General features: G+C 43.4%; 1 protein-coding gene across 5 annotated transcripts; it reads right to left on the bottom strand.

Annotated features, from left to right (window-relative positions):
- Positions 1–14366: 14366 nt before the first annotated feature.
- Positions 14367–26160, bottom strand: LOC125943814 (uncharacterized). 5 transcript variants are annotated; one of them, XM_049663337.1, is made up of 6 exons: positions 24107–26160; positions 21337–21381; positions 21002–21180; positions 18082–18236; positions 17859–17997; positions 14367–17198 (listed from the first exon to the last, which is right to left on the bottom strand). In XM_049663337.1, exons 2-6 carry the CDS (start codon positions 21368–21370, stop codon positions 17046–17048), a joined length of 660 nt encoding a protein of 219 aa, XP_049519294.1. In that variant the 5' UTR covers positions 21371–21381; positions 24107–26160; the 3' UTR covers positions 14367–17045. The 5 variants fall into 5 exon arrangements, 2 of the variants coding, with proteins under 2 accessions (XP_049519294.1, XP_049519293.1); XR_007465913.1 differs by having other exon boundaries at positions 14367–15869; positions 16338–21180; positions 24107–26153; XR_007465914.1 differs by having other exon boundaries at positions 17410–21180; positions 24107–26153.
- Between the last annotated feature and the right edge of the window lie 295 nt (positions 26161–26455).

The raw sequence follows: 26455 nt of genomic DNA, 5'->3' as shown, positions 1-26455 counted from the left end.
ACAGCTAATCAAGGACGTAGAGTGCGCAACACGGTTCATATAACCACGAAAGGCCTTGCTCCCGCTTCCGGAGGTGCGAGCGGTATTAATGAACCGGTCCCGTCAGCACGTACGTAAACAACAATACCTCAAACCTGAAGTACTCTGCCCTAATGCTTCCCCTTTCTTGAACCCTAAGAGGGAAGCGATACTTCTGAAATTTGGAGTATAAATAGATTCAGAATGGACAGCAGTTTGTATTTACTCATTTATATTGCGTGGTGTTAATTTATGTCAGCGAACCAAGCATGAGTTTTTGCTTTTTATAGCCACCGTGTCATTGTAAGTATAATTTCACTAAGCGAGTCTACAATCTTATTGTTCCACTCTTTTTTGTCATGTGGATATATCTGGTGAGAGGCCAGACAAAAAGTAGTCACTTGTCGCAAAACTAATCAGCTGTTTTTCAAAACCTATTCCCAGCTTTTCAATGACACTTGCTCTTATGTGTATGTCTCCAGAGAGCATACTTTACCTTGACTTAGCCATCAGAGATGTTGAAAACATTGCTAAGTCAAGGTGACTGCCGAGAGCATGTCAGAATTTTCATTCTCGTGTGACATACTGCCTTTTGAAAGTTTTCGTGCGATTTAGTTACATGGTACACCCAGTATAATCACATTTTAGTTTTCTTGTCCAAACTACATGGCAACGCATTTTGATGCTTTGGAGTGTGCTCCTCTGTACCATGTGGAATTCTGGAGAGGTGGCTCCTTGACACCATTGTGTTCTTACAGCCGACTTCTTGACTTATATAAAACGGGTGCCTGAAAAATTGGGCGTGAGCTCCACCACTGGAAAAGCTGGGGCCACCGTCGCCGCGACGTGATATGAGGGATCACGTGGACACAGCGCCCGCGTCGTCCGCTTCAGAAGCGCCGAAGCGACCTGAAAACGAAAGTTTAGCTCCACCTCCGCTACGCTTCTGATTAAGTGGGGATGTTTTCCCGCTTCGAGTGTCTGCTTGACAACACTTGAAAGCACTATAATAGGTAGTGGCTGCTTTTGAAGGCGTCCGACATGGTAGGCTATTGCTGGGTACCGCAGTGCCGGACGCGTACGCAATCGGAGCCCAGTGTCAGCCTTCACACGTACCCGCAGGCCAAGAAGCTGCCGGTAGCTTCGATTGCGAAACTTGAAACCGGCAAGCAGCCATCGGCTACAACTCGGGTGTGTACCAAGCACTTCCGCGAGGAAGATTTCTGCGACGGCGTTGGGGGTGCGGTGCCCTTTGAGTAGCAGAAAGTGCACTGAGAAGCTCGCCCGAGCACGCTGCCCTGTTAATGTCTTGAAGATTTGGTCTGTGAACTTGTTGATATTAGATACTCGTAAGTTCACCAGTATAGAAAGGTAACTGTAAGACATACTTAAAAAAAAGGCATGGCATATGCTCATGTTTGTGTTAGCAGCAAACAATGAATGTACTGGATTAACAAAAACAAGCAACGGGAAATTTCCTCGCTGAGAAGCCCAATAAGCATGAGAAATAACGATATTGAAACGTCCAAAAATTTTAAAGAAAAGAAAAAATGAATCGTCGCGATGGCACATCACGAGTCGCCGTATTGAGTCGAATTAAGTTCCTAGTTATAACAAAATTATTTTTGAACAGCTCTGATAGCGTCCACGCAACAATGGTTGCTTGTGTACGGCCAAATGTTGATAAGCTGGCCTAAAGCTCGCGGCACGGTGCGAAAACGCGCTCGCCACGAAAGCGAAACATTGGGCGCGGACATGCATGCAGACGCGCAGTCGGTCGCTGCGAACCCGTGCGATCGCTGTATTGAGGCTTCATTCTGTTATGCTCCATTTGGGTATACAGAACATATAACTATACTTATAAGACTGCGTACCTTTTACGTAATAAGCTGGTTAGGGGGTCCCATCGCGGCGACTATGCGCAATGGGCGTTCCTGGTAGGTATTCGGTAAAGAGATAGCGCCTGTAAACCATTCTGAGCTTTCTGTTTGCCTAAGTTTATTATATTGACAGTAAAATACTTCCCTCGTTTGGAGAGCACTTACAGAAATTTCCAGGGGGGCTCCCGCGTGGTGTTTTTATTGAGCGCCGACAGCCAAACCTATAAGGAGGCCGCCACGTTATCCCTCATACTACGCAGGCGAGGTGCTTACGACAGATGGCGACTCCATAAGTCCTCGCCCTCAATATTGTGGGCAGAAATTAGCACGAGGAAATATTGTAAAACTACATGAAGGCAGTCAAGGAAAAAGATCATTGCACTAAAAGGAAGCCTTAGCACTTAATATCTCTACTGAAATGCATGTGAAACATCTAAATGACTGCTATAGTCTACTGCCAAACCACTTTCAATTTTTAGATTTAAATAAAAAATAAAAATAAAACAGGCCTCAGTCCAGCACCAATGCTACAAAACTTCTACTAATAATAGAATATTGGTAATTGTTGACACACTTCGTAAACATATCCCCTCCTCCAGGGGTGAGTTCTTGTATATGAATGGACGAGGGGCAGTGGTGGTATGGTGAGCATCTCATTTCTGATGTTATCAACAAATATAATTCCTAAAGAGAATTCTGCCTTTTTGACTTATCTAAAACAAACGAAATAAGCCGCCAAAGTAAAGGGAACATACCCAGTGTAAATGAGAAAACTATAAAGACTACACTCGGCGTACGCAAGTGACGAACAATAACGCAAATGTGGTGTTAGAAGAATGAGGGGAGATGACATGATAAGGAGTTAAACCGCCGTTAAAGAAACCCGTCAAACTTATGAGACCGAATTTTGTATGCTCAGCTTATGCTGCACTTGAACCTGATTACAATATGACGTACTTATATCTGCAGTCATTTAACTGTGAACAGTCAAGCATGTACTTTTTATGTAACCTACCAAAAAGCAACCAGTGCAAAGCTGCATGATGAACTCAGATGTGGCACAAACACCGCTTGTGACACATCTCAGGCACGTGTCCAGTGTGCCCCCCCCCCCCCCCTCTGGTTATGCCACTGGTCAAGCTATAATTTGAAGATCATATTTGCAGTAGGCATGCAAGTATGGTCCTCTAGTTCAATGAATCTTACTGGGTGTGATTATAAGTAGGGGTAGCAAGGCTTGTTATGGCAAGCTTACCAACATTTCAAGACTATCAAGAGACAGTTCACTGCGGCCTGCATCATAGTTTTCTAAAAGGCATGAACCAAATTTAATTTATGAGGTACGCAGTGGGGTTCATTTTTGACAGACTCGACTCTTGCTGCAGCCTGAAATCGAGCATTTTACATTCTTGAAGGCATGTTAAAGCTTCAGTTAGACCAACGTTATTAGTATATTAGACCAACGCGTAGTTTGTGTATGACAGACAACTGGTGACATGCAAGGCAACATTTTACTTTCATAATTTATTTCTCTACTAAAAATATTAAGGCGGTAAAGACACTTCAATCTGCCCTGCAATATAGAAATGCACAGCTTACGCTTGGAACCCACAGAGGAAGGTTGATTTAGCTGTTCATACGACATAATCCTTAAGTGCCAACTAATACTAGCAAATGCACAGGCACATCGAAAACAGCAAACATGGACGAGCCAATAGTAAAAATACAGAACGCCCCTGTCACTGAAATCCTACAACAGTAGCCGTTATATTCGATTCCGGTACATAACTCGCCGCTTGACCAGTCACCTAGACCATACACAAAGTGCCTGTTCACATTGGCATCCTGCTCAAAAACCGCAACACGAGACACAAAATCAGACATAAATTCACACCACTTTAATACATAAGCAAAAAGAGGTCAGTCTTATTCAACCCAAAATATTAATTCCAAATGCGTTTTCAGGCAGTTCAAGATTACGCGCCAAACCGATCTCACGCAGAGTGCAGCTGTATGCCTGCGGCAAGTTTCTAACTGGCACTAGTGCTGCACGTAACTTCAGTGTCCGCAGATTACCCATGGGCGAAACACACTATCAGGCGCGCGCCTTAATATAACCAAAGCATGCCGCCAGCAAGTTGGCGCCTTTTGTTATGTAACTCCTTAGATAAACAGCGCTCCACATATAGCAGACTGCCAAACTGAACAAATTCAAACACATAAAACGCACGCCAAGCAGGCTCCGCATAGGCACGGAATCGTCGGCTGGTGAACAAACCTTATTATGCGACCCCGCGCCTCACTTCGTATTCAACACACCATGGTTCACTCAGCGTTTGCGATTTTCAGAGCTCTTACGGATAGCGGCAAGTGATAAAATCACATGCAGTCATTGCGAGGACTGGCTTTTTCAATTGACATCGAATAACACAGCACGCATACCTAGTCAGTTGGCAATCGTGGCAGCTAACCTTCGTGATCGCTGCCTGGCGATTGCATGTCATATACGCAGAATGTGCCACGTAAGTTAGAAATCACTTACCGTGGAGGATTCAATCCAACGAACGATGAACGACTGTCCTCTTTTCGCGGCGGCGAAAGATGGCTGACACATGATTTTTCTTGGATGGCCTTGGCGCCTGCCGCCGCTGAGATCGTATTTATCCGGTGCTCTGCTGTTCCGCGATGTTGTGCGGCGCGTGGTGGGGCAACTCCGAAACAAAAAGTAGTGCGCTGATCTCCGCACCAGTTCGCACTCTTGATGCATGTTCTCTTACAAGAAAAAAATTGGTGTGGTTTAGCTTTGGTTAAGCCTGGTTGATAGCGAAAGCTTGACTGCCTCGCCTTCACTGCCCATTGTCGAGCTGTAGCCGAGGTGTGGTTTCGCAGTGATATACAAAGCTATTTGCATTGAATACAGTGTTTATTCATCATTTTTTATGTCTATGAAGGCTAAGTAAAGTAGTGAGACTTGGTTGCAACTCGCAGCCTGGCCCAACTCTACTCGGGCTACGTCGGCAATGTCTCCTTTCAGGGCTCCGTAAAGGCCTGAATATAGTCCGACGTAGCCTGAATGCGCGCACACGTTATGTCACGTTGGCGAGAACAACAGCGGCTATAGTTAGACCGATGGTTCGACGTTCTGGCGCCGCCAACGTAACCGGACGCGCGGCCAATCTGCTCCGACGCGCCCGGCGCCTGATGACGCTCGCCTGCGTGCTGATACCGTTGGACTATAAACGCACCTTAATACTCTGTTGTGGTTTGACCTCCAGCTCTCAAGGTGAAAACTGTTGAGTCACCGACGGCTGCCCGAAGTTGCTTAATGAAGCTTTCGCTTCAAAAGTAACAATATATTCGAATGAGAATGTCAAGTAATTTAATGAATGTCACTTGACCGCGCAGGCCTTCGCCTTCCCCCTCTTTGGCGTATGCTAAAGTGACTGTCAATTGTTTCTTTTGCACTTTTGATATTTAGTTTGAGAATATTTAACATAAAACGCATGCGTTGCCGTTGTTTTCTTTAATGATATTTGTTTGTGGGCTGTCATACTCAAGCATCCGAGGAATAAGTTTGTAAATATAGCAAGACAAAGTGTGAGGGACGATAACGTCGCACTGTAAACGCGCCTTAATGTTGTCTTGTGGTTTGACCTCTAGCTCTCAAGGTAAAAACTGTTGAGTCGCCGACGGCTGCCCGAGGCAGCGTAATGAAGCTCTCGCTTCAAAACGCTGCGCTCTTGGTCTGCGTGCGTGAGCGATACATCGCCATGTTCCGGACAAGCCTCATGCAGTTTAAGCAGCAGTATATGCAACATTTTGCTCTCTGTTGCCGCAATAGTGGAACAGGCATTCTACACTCTTCTGAGAAGGGCGGAGAAGAACTAACATTTCACTCTCTCGCTGCGGATAGAGTGAACAATTCATTTCACTCCACCCGACATTTTGCGAGAGTAAAACAATGCCTTGAAGAGTAAATCGGCCCCTTCACTCCTGCGATACATTCCCTAATTTTTAGAGTGTAGTGTAAGCTGCCCTCATTATTATTTCTTTGTGAGTACGTTCACAGGTTCCTTGCAAAATTGGTGACGTGAATCCCAAATTCATATATTAAGCAGTGACTATATTATTAATCAGTGGCTATATTACTGGTCGACAGTGGTCGTAATGTAAACCATTATCATTTACGCTAGTGCAGTTTGTATTGTAAGAAATACTTTGGATCTAACAATGCGGTGAAATGTTTATTAGCCGCCTAAGAACGCAAAAATAAATCCTTTGTGCCGGGGGCGACCTGAAATCACGCCATATAAATGTGCGCACAGCTATTCTGTGTAAACCCACATCTTCTACTCTACTACACAGATTAAACATCATTGGTAGATCCTGGAAAGATGGCGCAAGCAGCCTCCGGTACGTATTCGAATGCATAGTGACAGATTCACCCTGCTGCGCTGTTTCTCGCGCTGAGGGGCGCTTTCCCGTTGGAACGCGCGATCTTCCCAGTTGACACAGAGCACGTAGTGTCTGTATGCACGGTGCGTTCGAAATTATATACATGCATATTACGCGTGTATAAGGTGTCTGCATACGTGTCTGTTTCTAAACATTTCTGCATTCCCGAGTTCCGCACTAGTCTTGTTCAATGTGAATACCGTAATTTCGGACGTATGTCAGGCACGCTCCAATCTCGATATTTTCTGCATAAGCACACTAGGAAACGGCTTCATATTTCAAGGCACTGTGGAGTCGCAGAAGTAGTTACTAACCGGGCGCGTACGAGAGCTCTCCCTCAGACCAGCCGATTTTCAAAGGAGCCGGGAAACACACGCGGTGTTAACATACGCCATCTTGACCAGCCGCCGTGATTGCTCTGGTTTATCTGCAACATTTCTTCTCCAGATATAATATCCATTAGGGGCAACTTTGATATAAGCATTTATCGCTGAACCTGCTTCAGTTTCCTTCATCTCCTTTAAGCTAACTTCTTGAAATGGAATCCAAATATGCCTGAAACGGCTTTGTTGAAATGTTTCCTACTAATGGATAACGAAAGAAGGTGTCATACCAAGATTCGAACTCCGTGAAAATGCAGTGGCGATTTAGCGGTACATCCAAGAGAAATGCGCTAGCACAAAGTCACAACTCTTTGAGGTCCCGGATCCATGACTTAAAGCGCGTTCATAACAATGCAAAGCGTTGTTCAGGTGCTCACTCGACACACACCCTGCGTCTTCGAGGAGCGATTTGCATCTGGCGGTGGTCCGGAGCAGACAACCGTTGGTTGCATTGTACCGGTTGTCCCACCAAAATTGAGCCAAACTTTTAAAATCACCAGCCAAGCACTCAGTAGAGATGGTTAACCAGCAAAGCTGAAACGTGCGGCCCCGGTGTATATCACTGGGTTAATCCCGACGGTACATTAAAATATTTCTCTATTATTGGTGCCGTCATTGTGTTTCTTAACGAGGTTATGCAAACGTTCGGCTGCGATGGAGAAAACGACGTGACGTTGTCGCCATTGCCGCTTGCGATTCTTCAAAATTAAATTGCTTCGAAATTAAATCAGTCAATAACCTAAGAGAATGAATGATTGATACCCCATTAAACAATGGCTCATACACCCGTAAACGCGGCCTCCCGATTACGCCGACAGAAGTGAAATTCTCCGCTGGAATGATTAGCGGCAGCGCAGCCAGCTGTGGAAGCAGTGGCACGAGCGCGTGCCGAGCACGAGCACGAGCGCAAACCGATGGGTGCGAACAAGCCAGCTGCGGAAGAAGAAGATGACGCACGAGTGAAAGCTGATGATAAAAGTTTTTTTGCGTACACGGACGCCACCGAAATATGTGTCTTATAACAATTAAGCTTCGCCTGAAAATATGCAAATGTCACGTAGCTAGATATAACCAAGGTAACATTGTGGTGCGTCACTTGGTCCACCCATTACGTTTCACTATAGTACATTCATCATCATCATCAGCCCATATTTTATGTTCACCGCAGGACGAAGACCTCGCTCTGCGATCTGCAATTACCCCTGTTTTGCGATAGCTGATTCCAATTTGCGCCTGCAAATTTCCCAACTTCATCACCCTACCTGGTTTTCTGCCGTCCTCGACTGCGCTTTCCTTCCCTTGGCACCCATTCTGTAACTCTAATGGTCCACCGGTTATCCGTCCCACACATTACATGGGCTGCCCAGCTCCATTTCTTTCACTTAATTTCAACAAGCATACCAGCTATCCCCGTTTGCTCTCTGATCCACACGGCTCTCATCCTGTCTCTTAACGTTAGGCCTAACATTTTTCGTTCCATCGCTCTTTGTGCGGTCTTTACCTTGTTCTCGAACTTCTTTGTTAACCTACAAGCATCTGCCTTGTGGTACATTACACGCAGCTCAAACACTCGAAGGAGCGCTCAGCGAAGTTCCTTTAGATAAATATGCGTTTGCCTTCCTAACTTTTAAGTGCTTAGGTGTCCGTAGATTTCTTTCATGTTGCTCTACAACTTTTTCTTTGACACTCTTATTCTCATTATGATATCTTACACGTTCACTTTTTACCCTAGCCAGTACCCCGACAAATATCCTTTCTGTGGTGGTCACCGAAACCTCTACCATTCTACGTGGGAATGCTCCAAACCACCCGGCTTACCTAGAATACCCAACCCCTCCCCATCCCAGTGGTAAGCCGCTCTTTCCAGCACAGCCTTCGACGACCAGCGATACCTGATCAAACGGGCCAGCCGGATAGCAGCAGCAAATAGCGTCCTGCACTGACGGCTTCACCCCTTGGACCTTCGTTACAAAACATCAAATAAAGTTTTCTACTACTACTACTACTACTACTTACAAATTCATTATTTAAGATCAATTATGTAATTAGACTGAATGCCTACAATGGTCTGCAAACATCTCCGATCAACGGACAACATTACCTTACGCAGAATATTTTTTTTCATTCCGTCTAATTATTCAATTAGTAATCAATAATTATTTACCTTGAGAAATATTACAATGAGATTAAAAGTGTAAACGAGAAAATTGTAGAGCACCATGAAAATATTCCGAGGACACCTAAGCAATAGGTGACCCGTAAAACGAGCAATCGCAGGGAATTGTGGGGCGCGCCGTCTGTTATCATCTTCCGGTTCGACGGACGACGCGGCGGCATCGGTGGCATGCCCGGCACACGTGTTTTTCTACGCGGTTTCAACTGTCAGTCGTGCAAAGCTTTCCGTCCGCTTTGTCGACCAGCAATGTCGTACCATTCATGCAGCTGATTTCTAGGTTGCTATTCACTCTGGGCGCGACGATGAAGAGCCAAGAAAGGCAAGGATACGCTTTTATTCATAATGGAACTAGGGCTTTCGTTTCGCTGCCCTTTTTTGTTTCTGCCAGGTTTAGCTCTACGACATTTGCCGTTGCTTGGACGCAACATACTGACTGCTCTGCCTGCGGGTCAGTCAGATAGGTGAAAAAGTTATCGGTATCCGATAGTTTATCAAGCGTATAGAAGCATTACTTGGAAAATCGGGTGCTGAGGTGATAGCAACAGCGGTGCATGCTTTTCTGTGATCGTAGCTCAAAGCGAAAAACCGATGTCGTCGGTATAACGGCTGAAAATGGTAACTTTGCGCGCTGTCAACAGAATTTCTCGGTCGAAACTCTAGGTTCATTTGAAGTGGTACGTATTTAAAAGTTCTCGCTTTTTTGTCAACAATGGCCGTATCGCCGTTATATTACGGCTGCGCATTATCTCTATCTGTGCTGAAGGAGCTAAGGAGGGCTAATTGGTTACGAGTATTATGTATGTATCTCGCCGTGTCCCGCTTAAATTCGCGCCGTAAAATGTCGTTTCATAATACCTCTATATGTGCATGCGAAAACTGACATAGTTATGGTTGCCTGACTCAATGTTAGAGAAATAAATAGCTTGGGGAATCATTCCGTGACGACTCTTACACAGCTAACCACCGCCTGATAAGGGGCACTGTACGTTCATTTTCTTTTTGTTCACGGATGGTCTCTGCCCTGTTACAGTTTTGGAAGTGGCAGCCATTCCTCTGATGCTTGTGCACAGCTGACTCAGCAAGGGTTGCTGAAAGGCAGTAGTTACATACGTTCACCTTTAACGCTTGAATTCGAGCAGCCAACGGCTGGACAGCCGACGATGGTTTTGCTAGGCACCTGCAACCGGGTAATCTTCGAGTGGGACAAAGCCTGACTGCAAGCGCAAGTGGCTCAGTCAGCTAAGGCGCTGCGCGGGATCGAATCCCGGCCGCAGGGGCCGCATTTCGATGGAGGCGAAATGCGAAAACGCCCGTGTGCTTGCGTTATAGTGCATGTTAAATAACCCCAGGTGGTCAAAATTAATCCGGAGCCCTCCACTACGGCGTGCCTCATAATCAGAACTGCATTTGGCACGTAAAACCCCAGAAAAAAAGAACGGACTGCAAGCGCATCAATCGAATTCAACGGCGACACGGTGGCGGTGGCTGCGCTGACTCGAACCGGAAGCAGCTAGCAGACGGCGCATCCCACAATCCCTCGCTATTTTACGGGTCACCTATTGGGAATAAGCAGCCGGCTTCCGATAGCGAGACGGCGACACCTGCACGCACGCTTCACGCGATTGCGTCGCCGACCACAACCCGTCTCGCACCGCGGCGTCGCGTCGCCGTGTCTGCTCAGCCGAGGCGCGCTGGTGATGTGGCGTCGCTGCCAGTGGGCATTTAGGTGCACCTTTCGCTTCTACAGACGCCTTATTAGGCCATGCTTATTTGCTTATTTTGCTTATTAGGCCATGTGAAGCTTTCGCTTAAAAAATCGTATCGATTGGTATTGCTCGATAGATGGTAGCTTAATTTTTTTTTCAAGCATTAGATAAGCCTGCCAATACGTGCTAAGTTCCGCGAATGGCCGTTCGTGCGGCAACCTTTCGCGGCAAACTTAATTATTTAATTTTTTGTCAGGTGATTTTGCATTTCAAGTTTTGGTCGACCAGTGTCGTAGTCTAGCTCACGGACTATAATTTTGTGCTGTCTACCACACGCAATATAATGAAATTTTGAGAGTGTGCGCTGAAACACTCTGTATATACAGGGTGTTTCAGCCAACACTTTCAAAAATCCTTAAACATTGCCTGTGGCAGATAGCACAATTCTAGTTCATGAGCTGGTCTACTCGAAGAGGCGGACATTACTTGCACAAGAAATTGAAATGCATAATCGAATAATTAACAGAAATTCACTAATTAAGTTGTGAACTAATTACCTGATGGACCATATTGCAATTTACAAATTGTAGCCATGGAGTTCACAAGGCGGATCCACTTGGAACGAATTTTCATGATGCCACCAGTTTCTAGATATTAATTCCCAAACTTTGCGGAGAAATGCATTGGCGTTCCAGTTAGGTTCTTAACACAACGTAGCTTTATCCATTGAAGCACAAAATTAACTGGAACGCCAATACATTTCTCCGCAAAGTTGAGGAATTAATATCTCGAAACTGGTGTCATCATGAGAATTAATTCTAAGTGGATTCGCCTTGCGAATTCCATGGCTACAATTTGTAAATTGCAATATGGGCCATCAGGTAATAAGGTAAAAACTTAATTAGTGAATTTCTGTTAATTAGTCGATTATGCATTTCAATTTTTTGTGCAAGTAATGTCCGCCGCTTCGAGTAGACCAGCCATTAACTATAATTGGGCTATCTGCCACAGGCAACCTTAAATAAATTTTGAAAGTGCTCGTTGAAACACCCTGTATATACGCGAGGGGATAATTTGTAGGCTTCCTGAAATTTTTAAATATCGCCTGTTGGAGATAACATATTTTTGTCCTCGCGTTGGATTATTCTAAGCGGCGGAGACTACTGGCACAATAAATGGAGCGACACATTCAAAGAATTACCTACAATCACTCACTAATTCACTTACGACTTAATTAATTTTGCGACACATGTTGCAATTTACGGACTTCCAAAAGTGTTGGAGAAAATTCATGGGCGTACCACTTAATTTTGGGCTTCACTGCATAACTAAGAACTTTGGTGAAAATGTAGAAAGAACAAACGTGTATTTATACAGCGACTTTGACAGCGCATATCTCTATATCTCCAAACTGGTGCCATTCTGGAAATTCATTCCAAGTGGAAACGCCTTGGAAGTTCTGAAAATAGTTCTGAAAACCTGCTTGACTTGTGCTTCACGACGCGAACAACTGAAATAGAATCGGGGGTCCTCATAACTGATGTAAATTACCACATGACCATATTCCTATTCTTTACACGTGAGACTGAACTACGCCCGCAGGGCAAGACTGACACGCGCTTAAAATGCAGGCAATTAACAAAAACACGTTTGCTCATTTTCAAGCATTAGTCAGCGAAATTTAATGGTTAGATGGTTAAACGGATGGATCCTGTCAAGGCATATAGCCTTTTTTTTAGCAAAATCAAATACCTTTATTATAAGACATTTCCTCTTAGAGAAATTAAAAGAAGCAAGACATGCAGGAAACCGTGGGTTGATACGCACTTCTAAAATGAATTAAGGAACGCGATAGGCTTTTCACTACTTTTATAAAGACAAGGCAACCAGAATACTTCACAGAATTCAAAAAGGTCAGGAAAAAGTGAAGCCACGATATTAAACTGGCACGTGAGAACTATTATGAAAACAAGTTTACTGACATTCTTAATGATCCAAAAAAGTACGGCAAACAATAAATAAACTGCTTCTGCAGAATAAACAAAGCTCAGTTCTTGAGGTCATTAATAAAGGCGTATCATTCACAGGTACTTTACTGGCGGATAAGTTTCACCAGCATTTCTTAAAATGCGGTGCTTCAGATACCTTCGGTACTGATAGCCCAAATTATGGATCATATATTCCATGTAGTATGAGTAGGTCAGTATTTTTTGCAGCAACACTTGAGGATCAAATAAGTAGCTAATTCCTGAAATGAAAGAATTCTACAGCATGCGATGTGGATGGCATAAAGGCAGATCCAATAAAAGCTATGGCGATTCATATTAGTAAACCCATATCTCACATATGCAATTTAATATAGCGACCAGGCGATCTGGTAGAGGGGGGGGGGGAATCTTCCCTGCAGTCCCAAAAAATATGAATTAAAGAGGCTATGGACCCATATAATGAGCATTGTGGGTGTGTCAAGTCAGGGTAAAAGTGTGCGTATACTTGTGGGTTGGGAAATAAGTGCGTTTGGAGTCGGCGCCAGGTGACTTCTTGTTCCTTGGTGAGCTTGGGATGAGCTGAGGGTTATGTCCGTCTCGCGAGGCGGTAATGTTGAGCAATATCGTGGTACGTGGTCAGTGGCTCGCTGACCCAGGTCCCGCGGGTCAGTGACAGGACCCACCGTTCATCTGACGAATCCTCGAGCACATTGGTGGGCCGTCTCGTTCCCTGGGTTCCCTGCGTGAGCCAGAACTATTATCAATTCAATTGGGGTGGGATCTTCTTCACTATCGTGTTGTTTGGGGGAGAGGAAAACCACGAAGACGACGACTCTCGAGCCAATGCTGATGATGATAGTTTTTTGCATACAACGACGCCACCAAAATATGTGAGTCATAACAAGCTTCGCTTGAAAAGTGATCACCCTGTATATATAGTCACAATTATAAGCCAAAAGGCGATGACACTAAATAAATGATCATTAAATTGAAGTGCTGAAATGATAAATAAAAGGCAATGACAGTGGGCAAAACATTAACTAGCCGCAGGTGGGGCACGAACCCAAGTCTTCGCATTAAGTGTGTGATGCTCCTACCAATTAGGCTACCCCGGCGCGATTTTCTGCCCAATTTCACAATAACTCAGGTATGTACTGTAGTCTAACTCTCAGAGTGTTAGCCAGAGCCACCTCTCACGGCACCTAATGGATTTCAGTTTTGGAATTGAGCCCAAACAAATTACAAAAAAAATATTGCTTCCGATTTCTTCCTAATGTTTGTTCACAATATCACTCAAGCTGAAACTCCTACTACGTTGAAGTTTTATTTGTCATTTCCAATAGCGACGTTCAGAAGGCAGATACAGGTCACCATGCACTTGATTGATATCCTTTGGCGCTGAGACAGGGTTGCCTGGGCTCTTTTAAACGCCAGCGGTCCGTGGTAAGCGGCTCGGGTTTTGGGGCGACTCGAGAGAGGGTGCCACGCTGCGTGACCAAGCTGGCCGCGTCCACCGCGCCGCAAAGGCCTACCTAAGGCCGCACATTTGTAGCCGACAACTTTGACGCTACAAGAAAAAGTAGCGCGCTGCACTGTTGGCAGAAGAAAAGCGGTTGAAGGCGGTGGCAGCAACCACAGGCAGCAATAGACGTCATATGGTAGCCATTTCATCATGTTTACATCTACACTCTTAATCTGGTTCCAGATAAGTTCCAGCTAGTAAGAGGAACTTTTTTGCAAAAAAGTTCCGCTTACTTAAGTGTAACTTGCGCCCCAGATAAAATATATGGAACAGTGTTTTGGTTATTTTTATTGGGTTCTATGCGCAGCAGCGTTCCACTTGTTTATTAGCTGGATCATAGCTCCAGTAATTCCATTAGTGATATGCATAGCACTGTTCCACATACTGTTTGGAACGTTTCGCACACATTTTCTATAATTTTACCTGTAATTGTTTCATGAAAACATATCTGGGCAGCGTTGCAGTAAAGCAACAACTGTTTTATAAAGCAATGCCTTTATATTATAATAAAAATTGTCTTGAAGTTGACAGTTCAGCTATACAACAAATTTATAGTAGTCAATGCTGACTTGTCTAATTTAAATGTCATATCAGTTTAGTTATACCAGACATGTGAATGACGCCAAATGTGGTCTACATAAGCTGGTGGCATGAGATGACCAATCAGTAAGTCACCCATTTATTCATTGCGCCTAAAAATGGCAACATAAATTTTTAGGTGCATGTGCACGGAAACAGCCATGCTATCAGTGAGTGCTCAATATAATGAATGAAAGAATTTGTGAAGTCTTGAGAATGGCCGCAGTAAAGGCTGCAGCATTTGCATTCGGGTGTCATGCCTAAGATTTATTGTAGATGCATGTCATATTAAATGAAATTGCAGTGCTACACAATCTGTGAGACTACAATCGCGATAGCTGACGCCAATGCTTTACGTGGGCATGATCTGAAGGCTGAATTCTATTTCTGAATGCACTCAACCTTATGAAATGCTACTTACAGAGGTACAGTACTAACGAAGCCTGATATTCTGGCTGACAGTACTGAATAAGTAAACAAGGATGGAAAACACTTTTGAACACTTTATTCCACAGAACACTTTCTGCAGCACGGTTATGTGCAAACAACTATTTATATAATACAAGGCCAGCTTAAAGAATAAACATTAGTACACAACTATACAGAAGTCTGTGTAGCAAGAACATCAAGACAGTTGGAATAAACAGGAAAACCACAATAAACAAGAAGTAAATCAAGTATTGGCATATAGTATTCAGTTCAATGAGTTTTTACTTATACAGATTTGTCAATTGCCAATACAAATGAGCAGCATGCACTGGCTGCTCATATCACCCAAGCAACATAAAAAACATTAAGAGAGCTTGTCTGAAGCAGTCAGCTAGCTACATATTCAGTTTGCAGCCTGGCTAGCCTTCTACCTTGTCTTTGTCAGGTAGCTTTTCAGCTGCTTCAACAAACCTTTCAGCTTTTGGGACATGAAGCACTCCTGAAATGTTTCACTCTTTAACAGTATGCTTTGTAGCAACCCTAAGGTCTGTCCGAATGCATGTGGATAGGAGACATCTAGTACGAAATATATAGTCAAGCATAGGATTAATGCATGCTCAACGGAACATCCAGGCACAAGATGAACTGTCTGTTGCTTGCATAAGATTCTTTCGGCTCCCGGTTCCATGACAACACATGGCCCTGGAAGGAGCTTGCTGGCATCATGTGGGTCCTAAAGAAAAGTTTATTTAGTTCACCTCTATGTACATCATTATCATGCAAGTTTTTTAGCATTTTCACATTAATATAAACAAGCACAGTTTTGAGCCCTTTCTAAACGTTTACCCCTTTAAATAATAAAATATATTCGGTCATGCAAAAAAATGTGCGAAAAAAGTAGGACTAAGGAGGTTACTTGTTATGCATTCGTTATTTAGGTCAAATTTACTGCATTTCTTGCAGGCTGCATATGCCATAACACTTAATGTACTGCAAAGGGCTGTTTACCTTAAGGTGTTTTAAAATATTTAAGCTAATATCAGTATGAAACTTATCGGTGTCAAAGTCCTTTTAATGTGTACTTTTAATGTGTCAAAGTCATTTTAATGTGTTTTAATGATTAGAAACTTTAATTACGGAAAGGATTAGGCACCTGAATGCAATGAATTAACGTTGCTTATGTCTCCTCCTAGGTACTCACCACAGATATTAAAGCAAATTCTGCTTTTTTAGGACGCAGATAGCAGTCAATATCAACAAAGCTGTCCATGTTGAGTTTTTCCCGGATTTTATGAAGCTCACTTTCCATAGCGTGCAGTGATGCCCCAAACCTAACTTCAGCCTCCATGCCAAGCTAAAAAGACAGTATACGCAATCATTCAAATGCCACATTCGCTAAGCCCATAGCCTTTTTCTAAAAGTAGTCTAAACAAACACTCAGTACGTTTTTTGAATCACGTTGGTTTGTTTTGGGCACATTTGAACTTTTCAAAGTGCTTTTGTAATGATGAGGCTTTTATTCTTTGTAATGAAATGTCTCAGGCGCCCCTTTTTTTTCCAACACAATCTATATTTTTACAAAAACATGTTCCTTTCAATTCATTTTCTTACTTTCTTGCTTACTGCAAAATAGTCTGAATCATTAGGATTTAGTCTGTTCTGGTGCTGTTTCCTTCCTTGTAGTTTTTATGCACTGTGCTTGCAAAAGTACTATGTACTAAGAATGTCTGCTCTCAAACCTGTCTGCAAATACTTGTCTGCATTGCAAACAAAATGCAGACAAGCGTGCGGCGTGCTGTTTTTGGAAAGCCTAATAAGAATTCAACGTAAAAATTTTCGTTCAATAGCCACTTCAACAGGCAAAACAGATTGAAAAAATGTGAAGGCATTCATGCAAAATGTTACTCGTTTATGTAAATACGCTTACCACAGCTGCATTCAAAAAGTATACAGGGAGTTCCTCGACTGGATTTTTCTTCCGTACTTCAATGGTTGCATGCAGCAACATGTTCATTCTGGAGAGATCAATTCTTTCTGGGTCTGTCACATTTTCTGAAATCGCCTGTGCACCAATAAGCCATATTAGATAAGGGCTATGTAACAACTGCCTGTTCATTAGGTCACATTATTTAATTAATGACATGCAAGACAAGCAAATATACGTGTGGAACAGTGACATATCTGCAGTGCTGAGTGTTAATATAAAATGGGAAGCCTTTTGTCGCATCAAATAAAAATGGCCTGCAAGGCTGACTAAAAACTGCGACCCTCACCTTCAACTCACGCTGTGCTTCATCGCACGAGATATCAATTGATTGTTCAGAAGTGTTTGAGGTCAGCGTCAAAAGGGATTTCATTCGCAATTTTCTTGTCTTTCTTGTGCTGCTGACTGAATGCATAAACTCCCTCTGCAAGTGGACAAGTAATAAATACGAACCTAAAAAAGCCACAAATCTGCCAGATTTCTACAAATACCACAAAACAAAGTATATTTCCTATGGTTACAAGCCGGAAATGGGGTTTTTAATATACTTGGTGCTCACTGTAGCAAAAGTAGCAAAACTATGGCCAACTTATGGTGAACGAGATACAGCCGCCGCAACATTAAATTGATCCTCTCCTATGCTTCATGCAAGCTTTTGTGATCAAGCAGATGTTTCAATCAAATGGCCCACCAAAGCTTTTTCATTCCAACCATAAGGAATGATTTAACCAAGCTCACCCATCCAAGCTGCTGAACTGCTGCAGTTCCTTTTGTTTCCCATACCATTCGTGGATAGGCGTCACTTAGAGCTTCTGCAAAGGCACAGTAGTTCCACCTTCTGACAGCAGAGTTAGAACTTTTAATCAAGTTGTTCTTTCTGAAAGAGAATTTGCGTAATGCTCAGGGAGAGTCCTAATTATGAATATGCCTCACAGGATATGACCATGCAAATTTTACTCACTCAAGGAATTCAATGACCTCATCTCTTAGCTGTGCTGTCATGCGGCGGCGTGCCATAGTAAGCATTTCTTGGCCATGGAGCAGTGGATTTAAGTATGCAGAGAAAGAGGGAAGAAAGTTTTTATCCCACTTCCGACAAGTCTGCTTGGTGGCTTCCTATGGATGGAATAATGTACACAATGAATGACACCAAGTATTAAAAGAAATAAAAGTTCATAGTAATAAATTTTATTTCATTTAGACAAAACACCTAAGAAAATGTTAAAAGGGACGTTTGACAACAGAAATACTTTCATGAGCAGTCATTCCTATATCCCTTATTAAATGAATGCTATAGAAAAAGCTTGCCACTGCTGAAATTTCAAATTTTATTTAGGCTAAAAATGTGTTACTTAAACTAAACGAGATAATCACAGCTAAAATGTGGTGCGACATTTTCTAGAATGATTAGAAACGTAAACACATTTTATGCTAGTAACTTATATGAATGCACTTAACAAAATCATGGGTACTTGCAAGCTACAGCAGGTGATGGAAGAGCCAAACGACAGCTAAGTACAAAGTGTTATCCTGGCTAAAAAATGGCAGGTCAACAGTTACGGCAAGGAAGAATAATACCGAGGCAAACAATAAAAAACACTGTCGTGCTTGTATACATAGAGAGGCCAAGACAGCAAGAATTTCTTTTTAGACACAACTAACTCATGGTTTGTCGCCCTCAAAACAAAACAGTTCAAATTTGTGTCAAAAGCTTCCATGACCATAACATGGCATACAAAAAATACCTGTTTCAAAAACTGGACAATAACAGTGATTTTCAAAAAGCCGGCATCACCAGATACAGTCTGAGTCATCATAATGTCATTCACCTTAATAACAACATTGTCACACATTACTGATTGCACTGATTGGCCAACAGAATCTAGTGAAGAAACTGGTAAGCCTGCTTGAACGAAGGCAGGCGACAAAGGGTAAGGTATGCCGCTTTGGTCTTCATTTGTGCCATCAAGAAAGCTAATTTTTGCTTCTCCGTTCCCATGCCACATTGAATGGGACAAATTAATCTGGAAAAATTCGCTTACTGAAAACGGAACATTTTTGAAATTGAAGAGCTTTTTGGACTTAGGCAGTGCATTTTTCCCCTCATATCTCATAGTCCAATGATGGTGGCCTGGTCCATACTCCTTGATCTGGTCCACCATGTGAATCAACATGTGTAGCTTTGGCGTGAAAGCTTGCTCCCCATAACAGCTGAGGAACAATTTTTGGTGGTTGATAATCAGCGACTCGAGCGTACCCAATGCATCAATGCTCAAAACTGGAGAAAGTATCAGCTGCATAATTTGACAAATAAGAATCAAGCATTCGTATGTCGGCCCCAAGACATTAACAGAAACAATGTTGTTCAAAATAAGCGGGAGGTGCACTACAAGAATGGCTGTTGCACTTGCTGATGACACAAGCTGTAATGACGCATCGAACATGCGTGGGTACTCACTGGTACTGATTGAATGGTGAAACTTGAATGCCTTTAAGGAATCATTTAGTTGTTTTCGACTAAATGAACGAAGGGTGTGTATTTGGTGACGCATAAACAAAGAAATTTCTTTGGGTATTATTCCTTCTAGAAGAATATGCATAGGGTCAAAGAGCACGTCTCGAGTTAAAGAGAACCCTGTAACTAGACCAAGCACAGATGGGCCTTTAATACCTGAAGAAGCTGACACCTCTTTCCGCTCAGCCTTGTTTTCTGTGCTGAGCAACTGCTGCACCTTGGCTTCAATTTCCCTGTCTGTCCTCAAAGGACAATCTGAGTGTAAAAATATATTCGGAAAATCACAAGTGCGTGCCTTACAGCGTCGGCATGCATACCGCACATTTGGTGAAAAAGATTCTTTAAAGCCGGCTATAGCACTGCTTGCGAGACTGTCACCCAGAAATGCTACCAGGCCCCCTTTTGCCCGTATCTCTCCTTCCTTCACTTGGACCGAAATTCCTCTGCCTGCCAGCTCATTCATGGCTTCGACAAAATCCTGAAGTAGTTCAGTTTTAGTGGCTGATGTCTTCAGGTCTCTTGAGTTTGCAACAGCAAGAAGGAAGATAGAATTCAGCTGCGACCTTTTGGAAACTGGAAAGTTTGCAAATGTAACATAAAACAGTGTAAGCTTTCCACATGTCCCCCTCTTCATTCCCAAAGGGTTAGCAATTTCTACGTCATCACAGTAAAGCATGACCCCTAAAGCATTCTCCTGCTTAAACTCAGCACGACTCTTAAACCTGACGCCATCACAAATATCTCTGAGAAAACCATCTTCAGAAAAGGAAAAGCGTCGCTGGAGGTAAGCTGCTCCTTCAGGATGTCGGAATAAATTTTGCAAGAGGGACTTCAATGGTACATAGTATGCCCGACTACCATTTGAAAGAACAATCTCATTGGGTTTGACGTAGATGCAATTCGCTTCATACAAACGTTTTCGTGCTTTGTCACTGTTTAAATTAAAAACATCAAAGTGCAGGCCTTTCGCATAAAACAAATTTGATACACCTTTCACAACAGTATCCACGACTGTTTTTGAACATCTGTGTTTGCCCTCAAGCAGCCTGCACAAATCTGACATCCTGTCCTCATCACTAAGTGCGAGAACATCCGGTTCTAATGAAGTATCCATATTTAAGCTCTCTGCATAGCTTTCTCCAGATTCTAGGCCACTTAATTCAGTATGACCATGAATTTCCTCTGATATCTGTGCAGGTCCATGGCATTCATCATAGTGTGTCTTGTAGCGGCTAAGTGCAGCAAAAGTTACCTTACAAATGGCACAACTGTATTCCTTAATACCAGGATGATATTCTTTGACATGCTTAGCAAAACGACTGAAGTAATATGACGAAAAGTCGCAGTGTTTACACAGGTAAGCTACCTGAGCTGTGGAGCTCATGGGAGTAGCAGCTGGTTCTGGTGCCAGAGCACTGCTCGTGTGCTGCGTTGTCATGCGGTTCACTTGGCCGTCTGCGGAGCCTTCACCACAGTCTGTTGAAGCCGGAAGGCTTGTTTGCATGGGCAACATATTAGCTTCCTCTTGAAACTGTAGCCAACAGTCTGCGCATTCAAGAAAAATAGAAAGAAAGCATTTGATCAATTAGGTGTAAAATCACTAAAGCCAAAAGTATGTTTACTTCCAGTAATGAAAATTTCTTTTTAAAGTGAGCTTATTGACAGAAGCTTGTAAGGGAGTGTTAAAAAAAACTGGATTACCTTTGTTGTAGTTGTGCTGTCCTTCCAGCTCCATTCGGGTGGAATCTAATAAAAGATTTCATATATGTGTAGATACACATTTTCATTAAATCGCACATACACCTAATACAAGCTCAGCAATGCTTTACATGATGCTACATCAAATCATCCGAGGTGTCTCTTTGCGCTGTGCATACAAGTTGGAATTCTACTATGGTATTGATATTTATTGCTGGTGCATACTAAAATACATTCTGGATATTGCATAGCACATCCAGTTTGATCAGGTTAAAAGCAGTCAGCCTAATCTAATCTGCACCCTAAAGAGCACTTGCATAATATAGTTCTAAATGAGGTAGGCACCTTGGCTACCAAGAATAAAAAACAAGGCACACATGCAGAAATACAATGCACAAGAAGGCATCGAACTGGGTAGAAATTAAATAAAAGCACATTAAACGGAATATTTAAAATTTATGCAAGTTGTTCATGCGGTTGAAGTTGAATGCAGTGTACAAGGCATGCAGAATTCACTTTTGATTTTTTTTGCATTAGGTTCAGAATGCATATTCTTTTAATGCTTTTATTTAAATTATGGTGAAACCAGGCTACACTGCATAGTTTTACCACCAAGTGAGCCATAGGAAACGAAACGGCCAAATAAACTTGCTACTTTGCTAAATATGTGCAGACAAGTGACAGCCATCCTTACTCTCATTAGCTCTCTGACTGAAGGGGGCTAAGGCTCCATGCGCAGCTGGAGAGTGGCCGCAGAGGATGCACCACCCAGGTGGTAGTTTATCATAGCTGATTATTTGAGCTGTTCGCCGAAATCCTCCACATTCACAATCTGTGCAGCGTCCTCTTAGGACACCTGTTATGTCTTCTGACAATGTCGAGCAGGCCATGGCGTGCAAACACGCGGGGAACCTGCACTGCAAATCAGCTTGCATTAGTTCTATAAAAACAAAAAAAAACTGATAAATTTATGTAAATAAGGTTGATTCGTTAGAAAACCCTTGGCAACAAACTTAATCTTATTTTCATGCATAAAATCATTTAATTTGTGGAAATAGACTACAATCCTGAGCATTTCACTAAGCCTTTTCTTTTTCGCAGCCATTCAAGAATGGCTTGGAGTAAGACGAGATTAGCAAACCAAAAATGCAGAAGTATTTCTCAAATTGCCTGTAAGCAATTACACGGAGCAGAATTATTGGAAATTTACCTGCATGCTCTCTGTATACAACCAGGCTTACTTTCTTAATGTTTCAGGTGAAAAAAAAATGCTGCAAGTGCTCATAAAGAACTTTTTATAACTACTTTCACCGCCGATTCTATACTACATAGAGCACAGCGTGAATGAGACGAAAGCACGAAATATATGAAAAACTTCGAAATTTAATTTGAAATGTGGACGAAGTACCCCATATTTTAATGTAAATTTCTTGATGTGATGCTACCGCTAACTTCAGAAGCAGAACATGTGATCTGAGCCACCCCATTTCTCCGACCCATAAATAGTGTGTGTGGATAGCTCGACATGTGGGTAGACGCACTTGGAGGCATCTATTCTCCCTAATGCGAGATCGCATGCTGTGCCACTGGACCTCTTCGATTATCCGTCCCTGACAGCCACGGACTGCCCGAAGCAGTGCTTTCAACCAATGAGTGTTGCGTGTGCAGCTTCTCGGACGGTCCGGGACTGTCAGAGACGGATAATCGAAGAGGCCCACTATCGTGGCGTCCGATAACGATCGCGTTGTCCATCTCGGAGTCCATGGCGGGAAAAATTGAAATGTCTTGTCGGCACCATCGCAGTAAGTTTGTTATTACGTTAACAGTACTGGACCATAACATGTTTACATAAGAACACTCAATATAACCTGAATGTTTCGGGAATGGCGCGCTAAGATCATTAACTTTCGATTATTTTTCTCAGATAAATTAGTGCGAGGGCACTTTTGATGAGATTGCACCAGCAGTTATACCAAACGTCACCGCACAAAACAAAGACGCCAAACAACGCATCAAACCACCACACCGACAACTAGCTTGTCACAGATACTACAAACTAGAAAGCCGTAGGGTGGCTGTGCGCGCTCCGTACTCGTCCGCTGTACACTAGAAAGGTTCCCGAGGTCAGCAAGGAATGCAAAAAAAAAGGCATTTGAAAGGTCATCGTGAATTGTACTGGCTCGCTTACGCAGGCCATCCATGAAAGCGAACGATGTCATTCATTAAAGCTTGCGTAGAAGGCAGTGTTTTACAAAGACCTCTCAGTGAACCGGGCTTAGAGCTACGCACTACTAGCTGATTTCGAAGTTAGAGTGCCGTAAGGCGCGAGAAAGGTATAATCCGGCGTGACTGAATCCGCACGAGCGCCGCAGGCGCGAGAAAGTCTATGCGACGTACACACAACAACGAAAAAAGCGCACCGCGACTTTTACAACAACTTTTACAACACCAGTCAGAACCTTGCCCCACGGTGTCCCCCCCCCCCCGTCACGAGCGTCAGATCAAGTTCCGAGATTTCTCGACAGAATCTGCCACATAAAAGAGCTAAATGACACAGAAATTATGCTCATGACAGATGCTGCGTGTATTCATGCGGCCCGCTGCTGCGCGCCGAAACTCTCTTTATCCCGCGGCGGTCGCAGAAAATTTCAAGCCACACAACAAAGACCGAGCACAAAGCCAGCGAGGAGAACGGCGGAAAGCATGCAAGAGATCCCAATTTGTTCTCCGCCTTGTCGCTAGTTAAGAAATAGTACAAACATTCACCACTCACCTCTGAGAAGTGACCGCAGGATGAAACGTCCTAAGCGTCGAAGCCAAACTTGTTAGCGATGGCCCCAGAACATCCGGAACAATCTACAAGCGCGAGCAAAGTTTCCAAACCCACTACCGGCATAGAAAATGGCTGGCTCCTGTAGCGTTCTGTGTGACAGTCTGTGCGGAACTAGTGAAGCACTTGTCGCCGTAACTCCGTAACCACTACAAGGCTCCGCCAGTGAAACTCGGTCGGTTAGAGCGCATGGATATGCTCTTTTTTTCTGAGGAAATCCGCCGGAGGGAGACACGGCGGCGCTTTAGTCGTTATTTTGCCAGCGCCAGTCCACCCTTTAGTGTGCTTTGCCCCGTTGCAGCACTACAGTTGTTTCGTGATCGAAGAAAGGGCTCATGGGAAGGAAAGAGGTAGAGGAGGTCAGTAGAGTGAAAGAAGAAAGTAAAAAGCAACAGCGAGGGCTTGGAAGAACCGACCCTTGGCGAGTTACAATGGGTATAAGGAAGGCAAGGCGGCGAGCGTTAACGCAAGTTTGCGTTGTACCAAAGTGAAAAAAAAAAATTGTGGTAGAGGACGCGCTTCCAGGCGAGACAGCGGGACGGCACCGCAGTGGCCGGCGTCGTAGCTGACCCTTCGCCGCGTTATTCCGCTGGACGCTCACGCGGTGACGCGCGGTCTTGAACGGTGCTTCAGCGCTTGTATAGCACAATCTTGCGAAAATAATATTGCCTGTTTCTCTTGTGGCGTCTTTGCATGACGCTGTTCTCCATCTTTTCTTTGAAGGTGACCGCACGTGATCCGCAGCATGGAGGCACCGAATGTACTTTGATATTCGTACAGGCGCGTACGTTACAGTTCTTGTAGAGGAAGGATACGCCTGCGAAAGATAGGATATCGTATTGTGGGCTCATTCGGTCTTTTTTTTTAATTTACTTGGGTTGCCACGCGGCATAACTTCACAATGAAATTAAATATAAGCGTGTAGGCCCGTTTCAAGCAGATACCCCTAAAGGGATTTATAAAATGTGTAGTCCATGACCTCATTCGCTTAGACACTGCGTTTCTGGTGGGCGTTTGGATTTAGATGTTTTGTCTTGCATATAAGATCAAAGAAAGAAAGCGCGAACTTGTGTAGAAGTTTGTTTACATCGGTTAAGATGAGCACAACTCCACGACGGCTTTTTGGTATACTATTTCATCTGTACAAGTCGGTCAGCGTAAATATTTCACCCTTCTTGCGCGCACCGAATGTTTCCCCTGTGTTGACGTAGTAGCTTCAATTAAGGGTTTAAAATACCGAATTGAAAGTCGCACGTTACAGCATACTGACCCATGAAGTCATTGATATGGTTGGATGCTCTAGCCGAAACATCTTGCCAGCAGTGCACTTTGCAGCGTTCCGTCGATCGCATAGCGCTGCTTGGCGCGTTAAAGCCTTAACTTTGCTCAGCCGAAAGTGGCTGGCCGAATCACGCGCCTTCTGGCCGTCAGAATAGGTGGCGCAAACAGCGCTGCTTACAAGCATGTGCCAAATGCGTGAAATTTAGCTAGGGCTTCCACCGGATGAAGCGACAAACGACACGTCACTTGAAATAAATCATCTACATTTCATAACCATTGTAATCTATGTGATTGCATAACGTAGAAAAAAAAAGAAGAACCAAAGCGTGAGCTGTCATTATAGCGAAATTATAGAGAGCGAGAAAATACTCTTAAGTATGCCATTACCCGCATTAAAATCTGAAAAGAAAATATGAACTTAACAAAACTGAAATTAGTCGTTTCGTTGGCACGTTAAGTAGCTGATACGCATGGACATAAATGTTCATATTGGCATGCATTCAGGCGAAATGCAGTAACGTCCATGCGTGAGGCTGTTCTTATGTAGTGGCCTTCGTGAAATAACAACTTGTGCGTGCAAAAATTTAACTTGCATGAGTAGTAGGCCATGCATGGGAAATGGCCCAAACCACTACCAACCACTCAACTTGTCAAGCCTCTTATTGTTCAGGAATTAATGAGTTTTTCCATAGTTACATACTTCAGGTATAATCTGAGGCATTGTGCACGTGATGGCTTGGAGGACACCATATCCTGGCGGACTTGTCACCTGCTCGGTTAAAGGCTACATGGACGCTCATAAGTTATATAGCTGGAACATGAGAACCAGATACGGCGTTGCGTCACAGTCGTAAATGGAACAAATCACAAAACACGAAATTCGGTAACCGGAACAAATCACTGGTTTCGGTTAAGTATGACTCGTTCCAGTTAACTAAGCAAAAAATAAAAGAAAAGACAGCTACTGTTTCGGATAAAACTCGCGAATGAACTCGGATCCACATAAAATCC

The sequence above is a fragment of the Dermacentor silvarum genome, chromosome 3 (genome assembly GCF_013339745.2).
Source record: "Dermacentor silvarum isolate Dsil-2018 chromosome 3, BIME_Dsil_1.4, whole genome shotgun sequence".
Taxonomy (NCBI): Eukaryota; Metazoa; Arthropoda; class Arachnida; order Ixodida; family Ixodidae; genus Dermacentor; species Dermacentor silvarum.
Note: the sequence above shows the minus strand (reverse complement) of the source record. Positions and strands in the feature narration are given on the sequence as shown.

Bases quoted from the DNA above. Each gene is read 5' to 3' on its own strand.
- LOC125943814 (XM_049663336.1), bottom strand. From the start codon at position 21,370: ATGGAGCTGGAAGGACAGCACAACTACAACAAAG. The intron at 21,181-21,336 runs GTAATCCAGTTT...TTGAATGCGCAG, and splicing joins ACAGCACAACTACAACAAAG to ACTGTTGGCTACAGTTTCAA.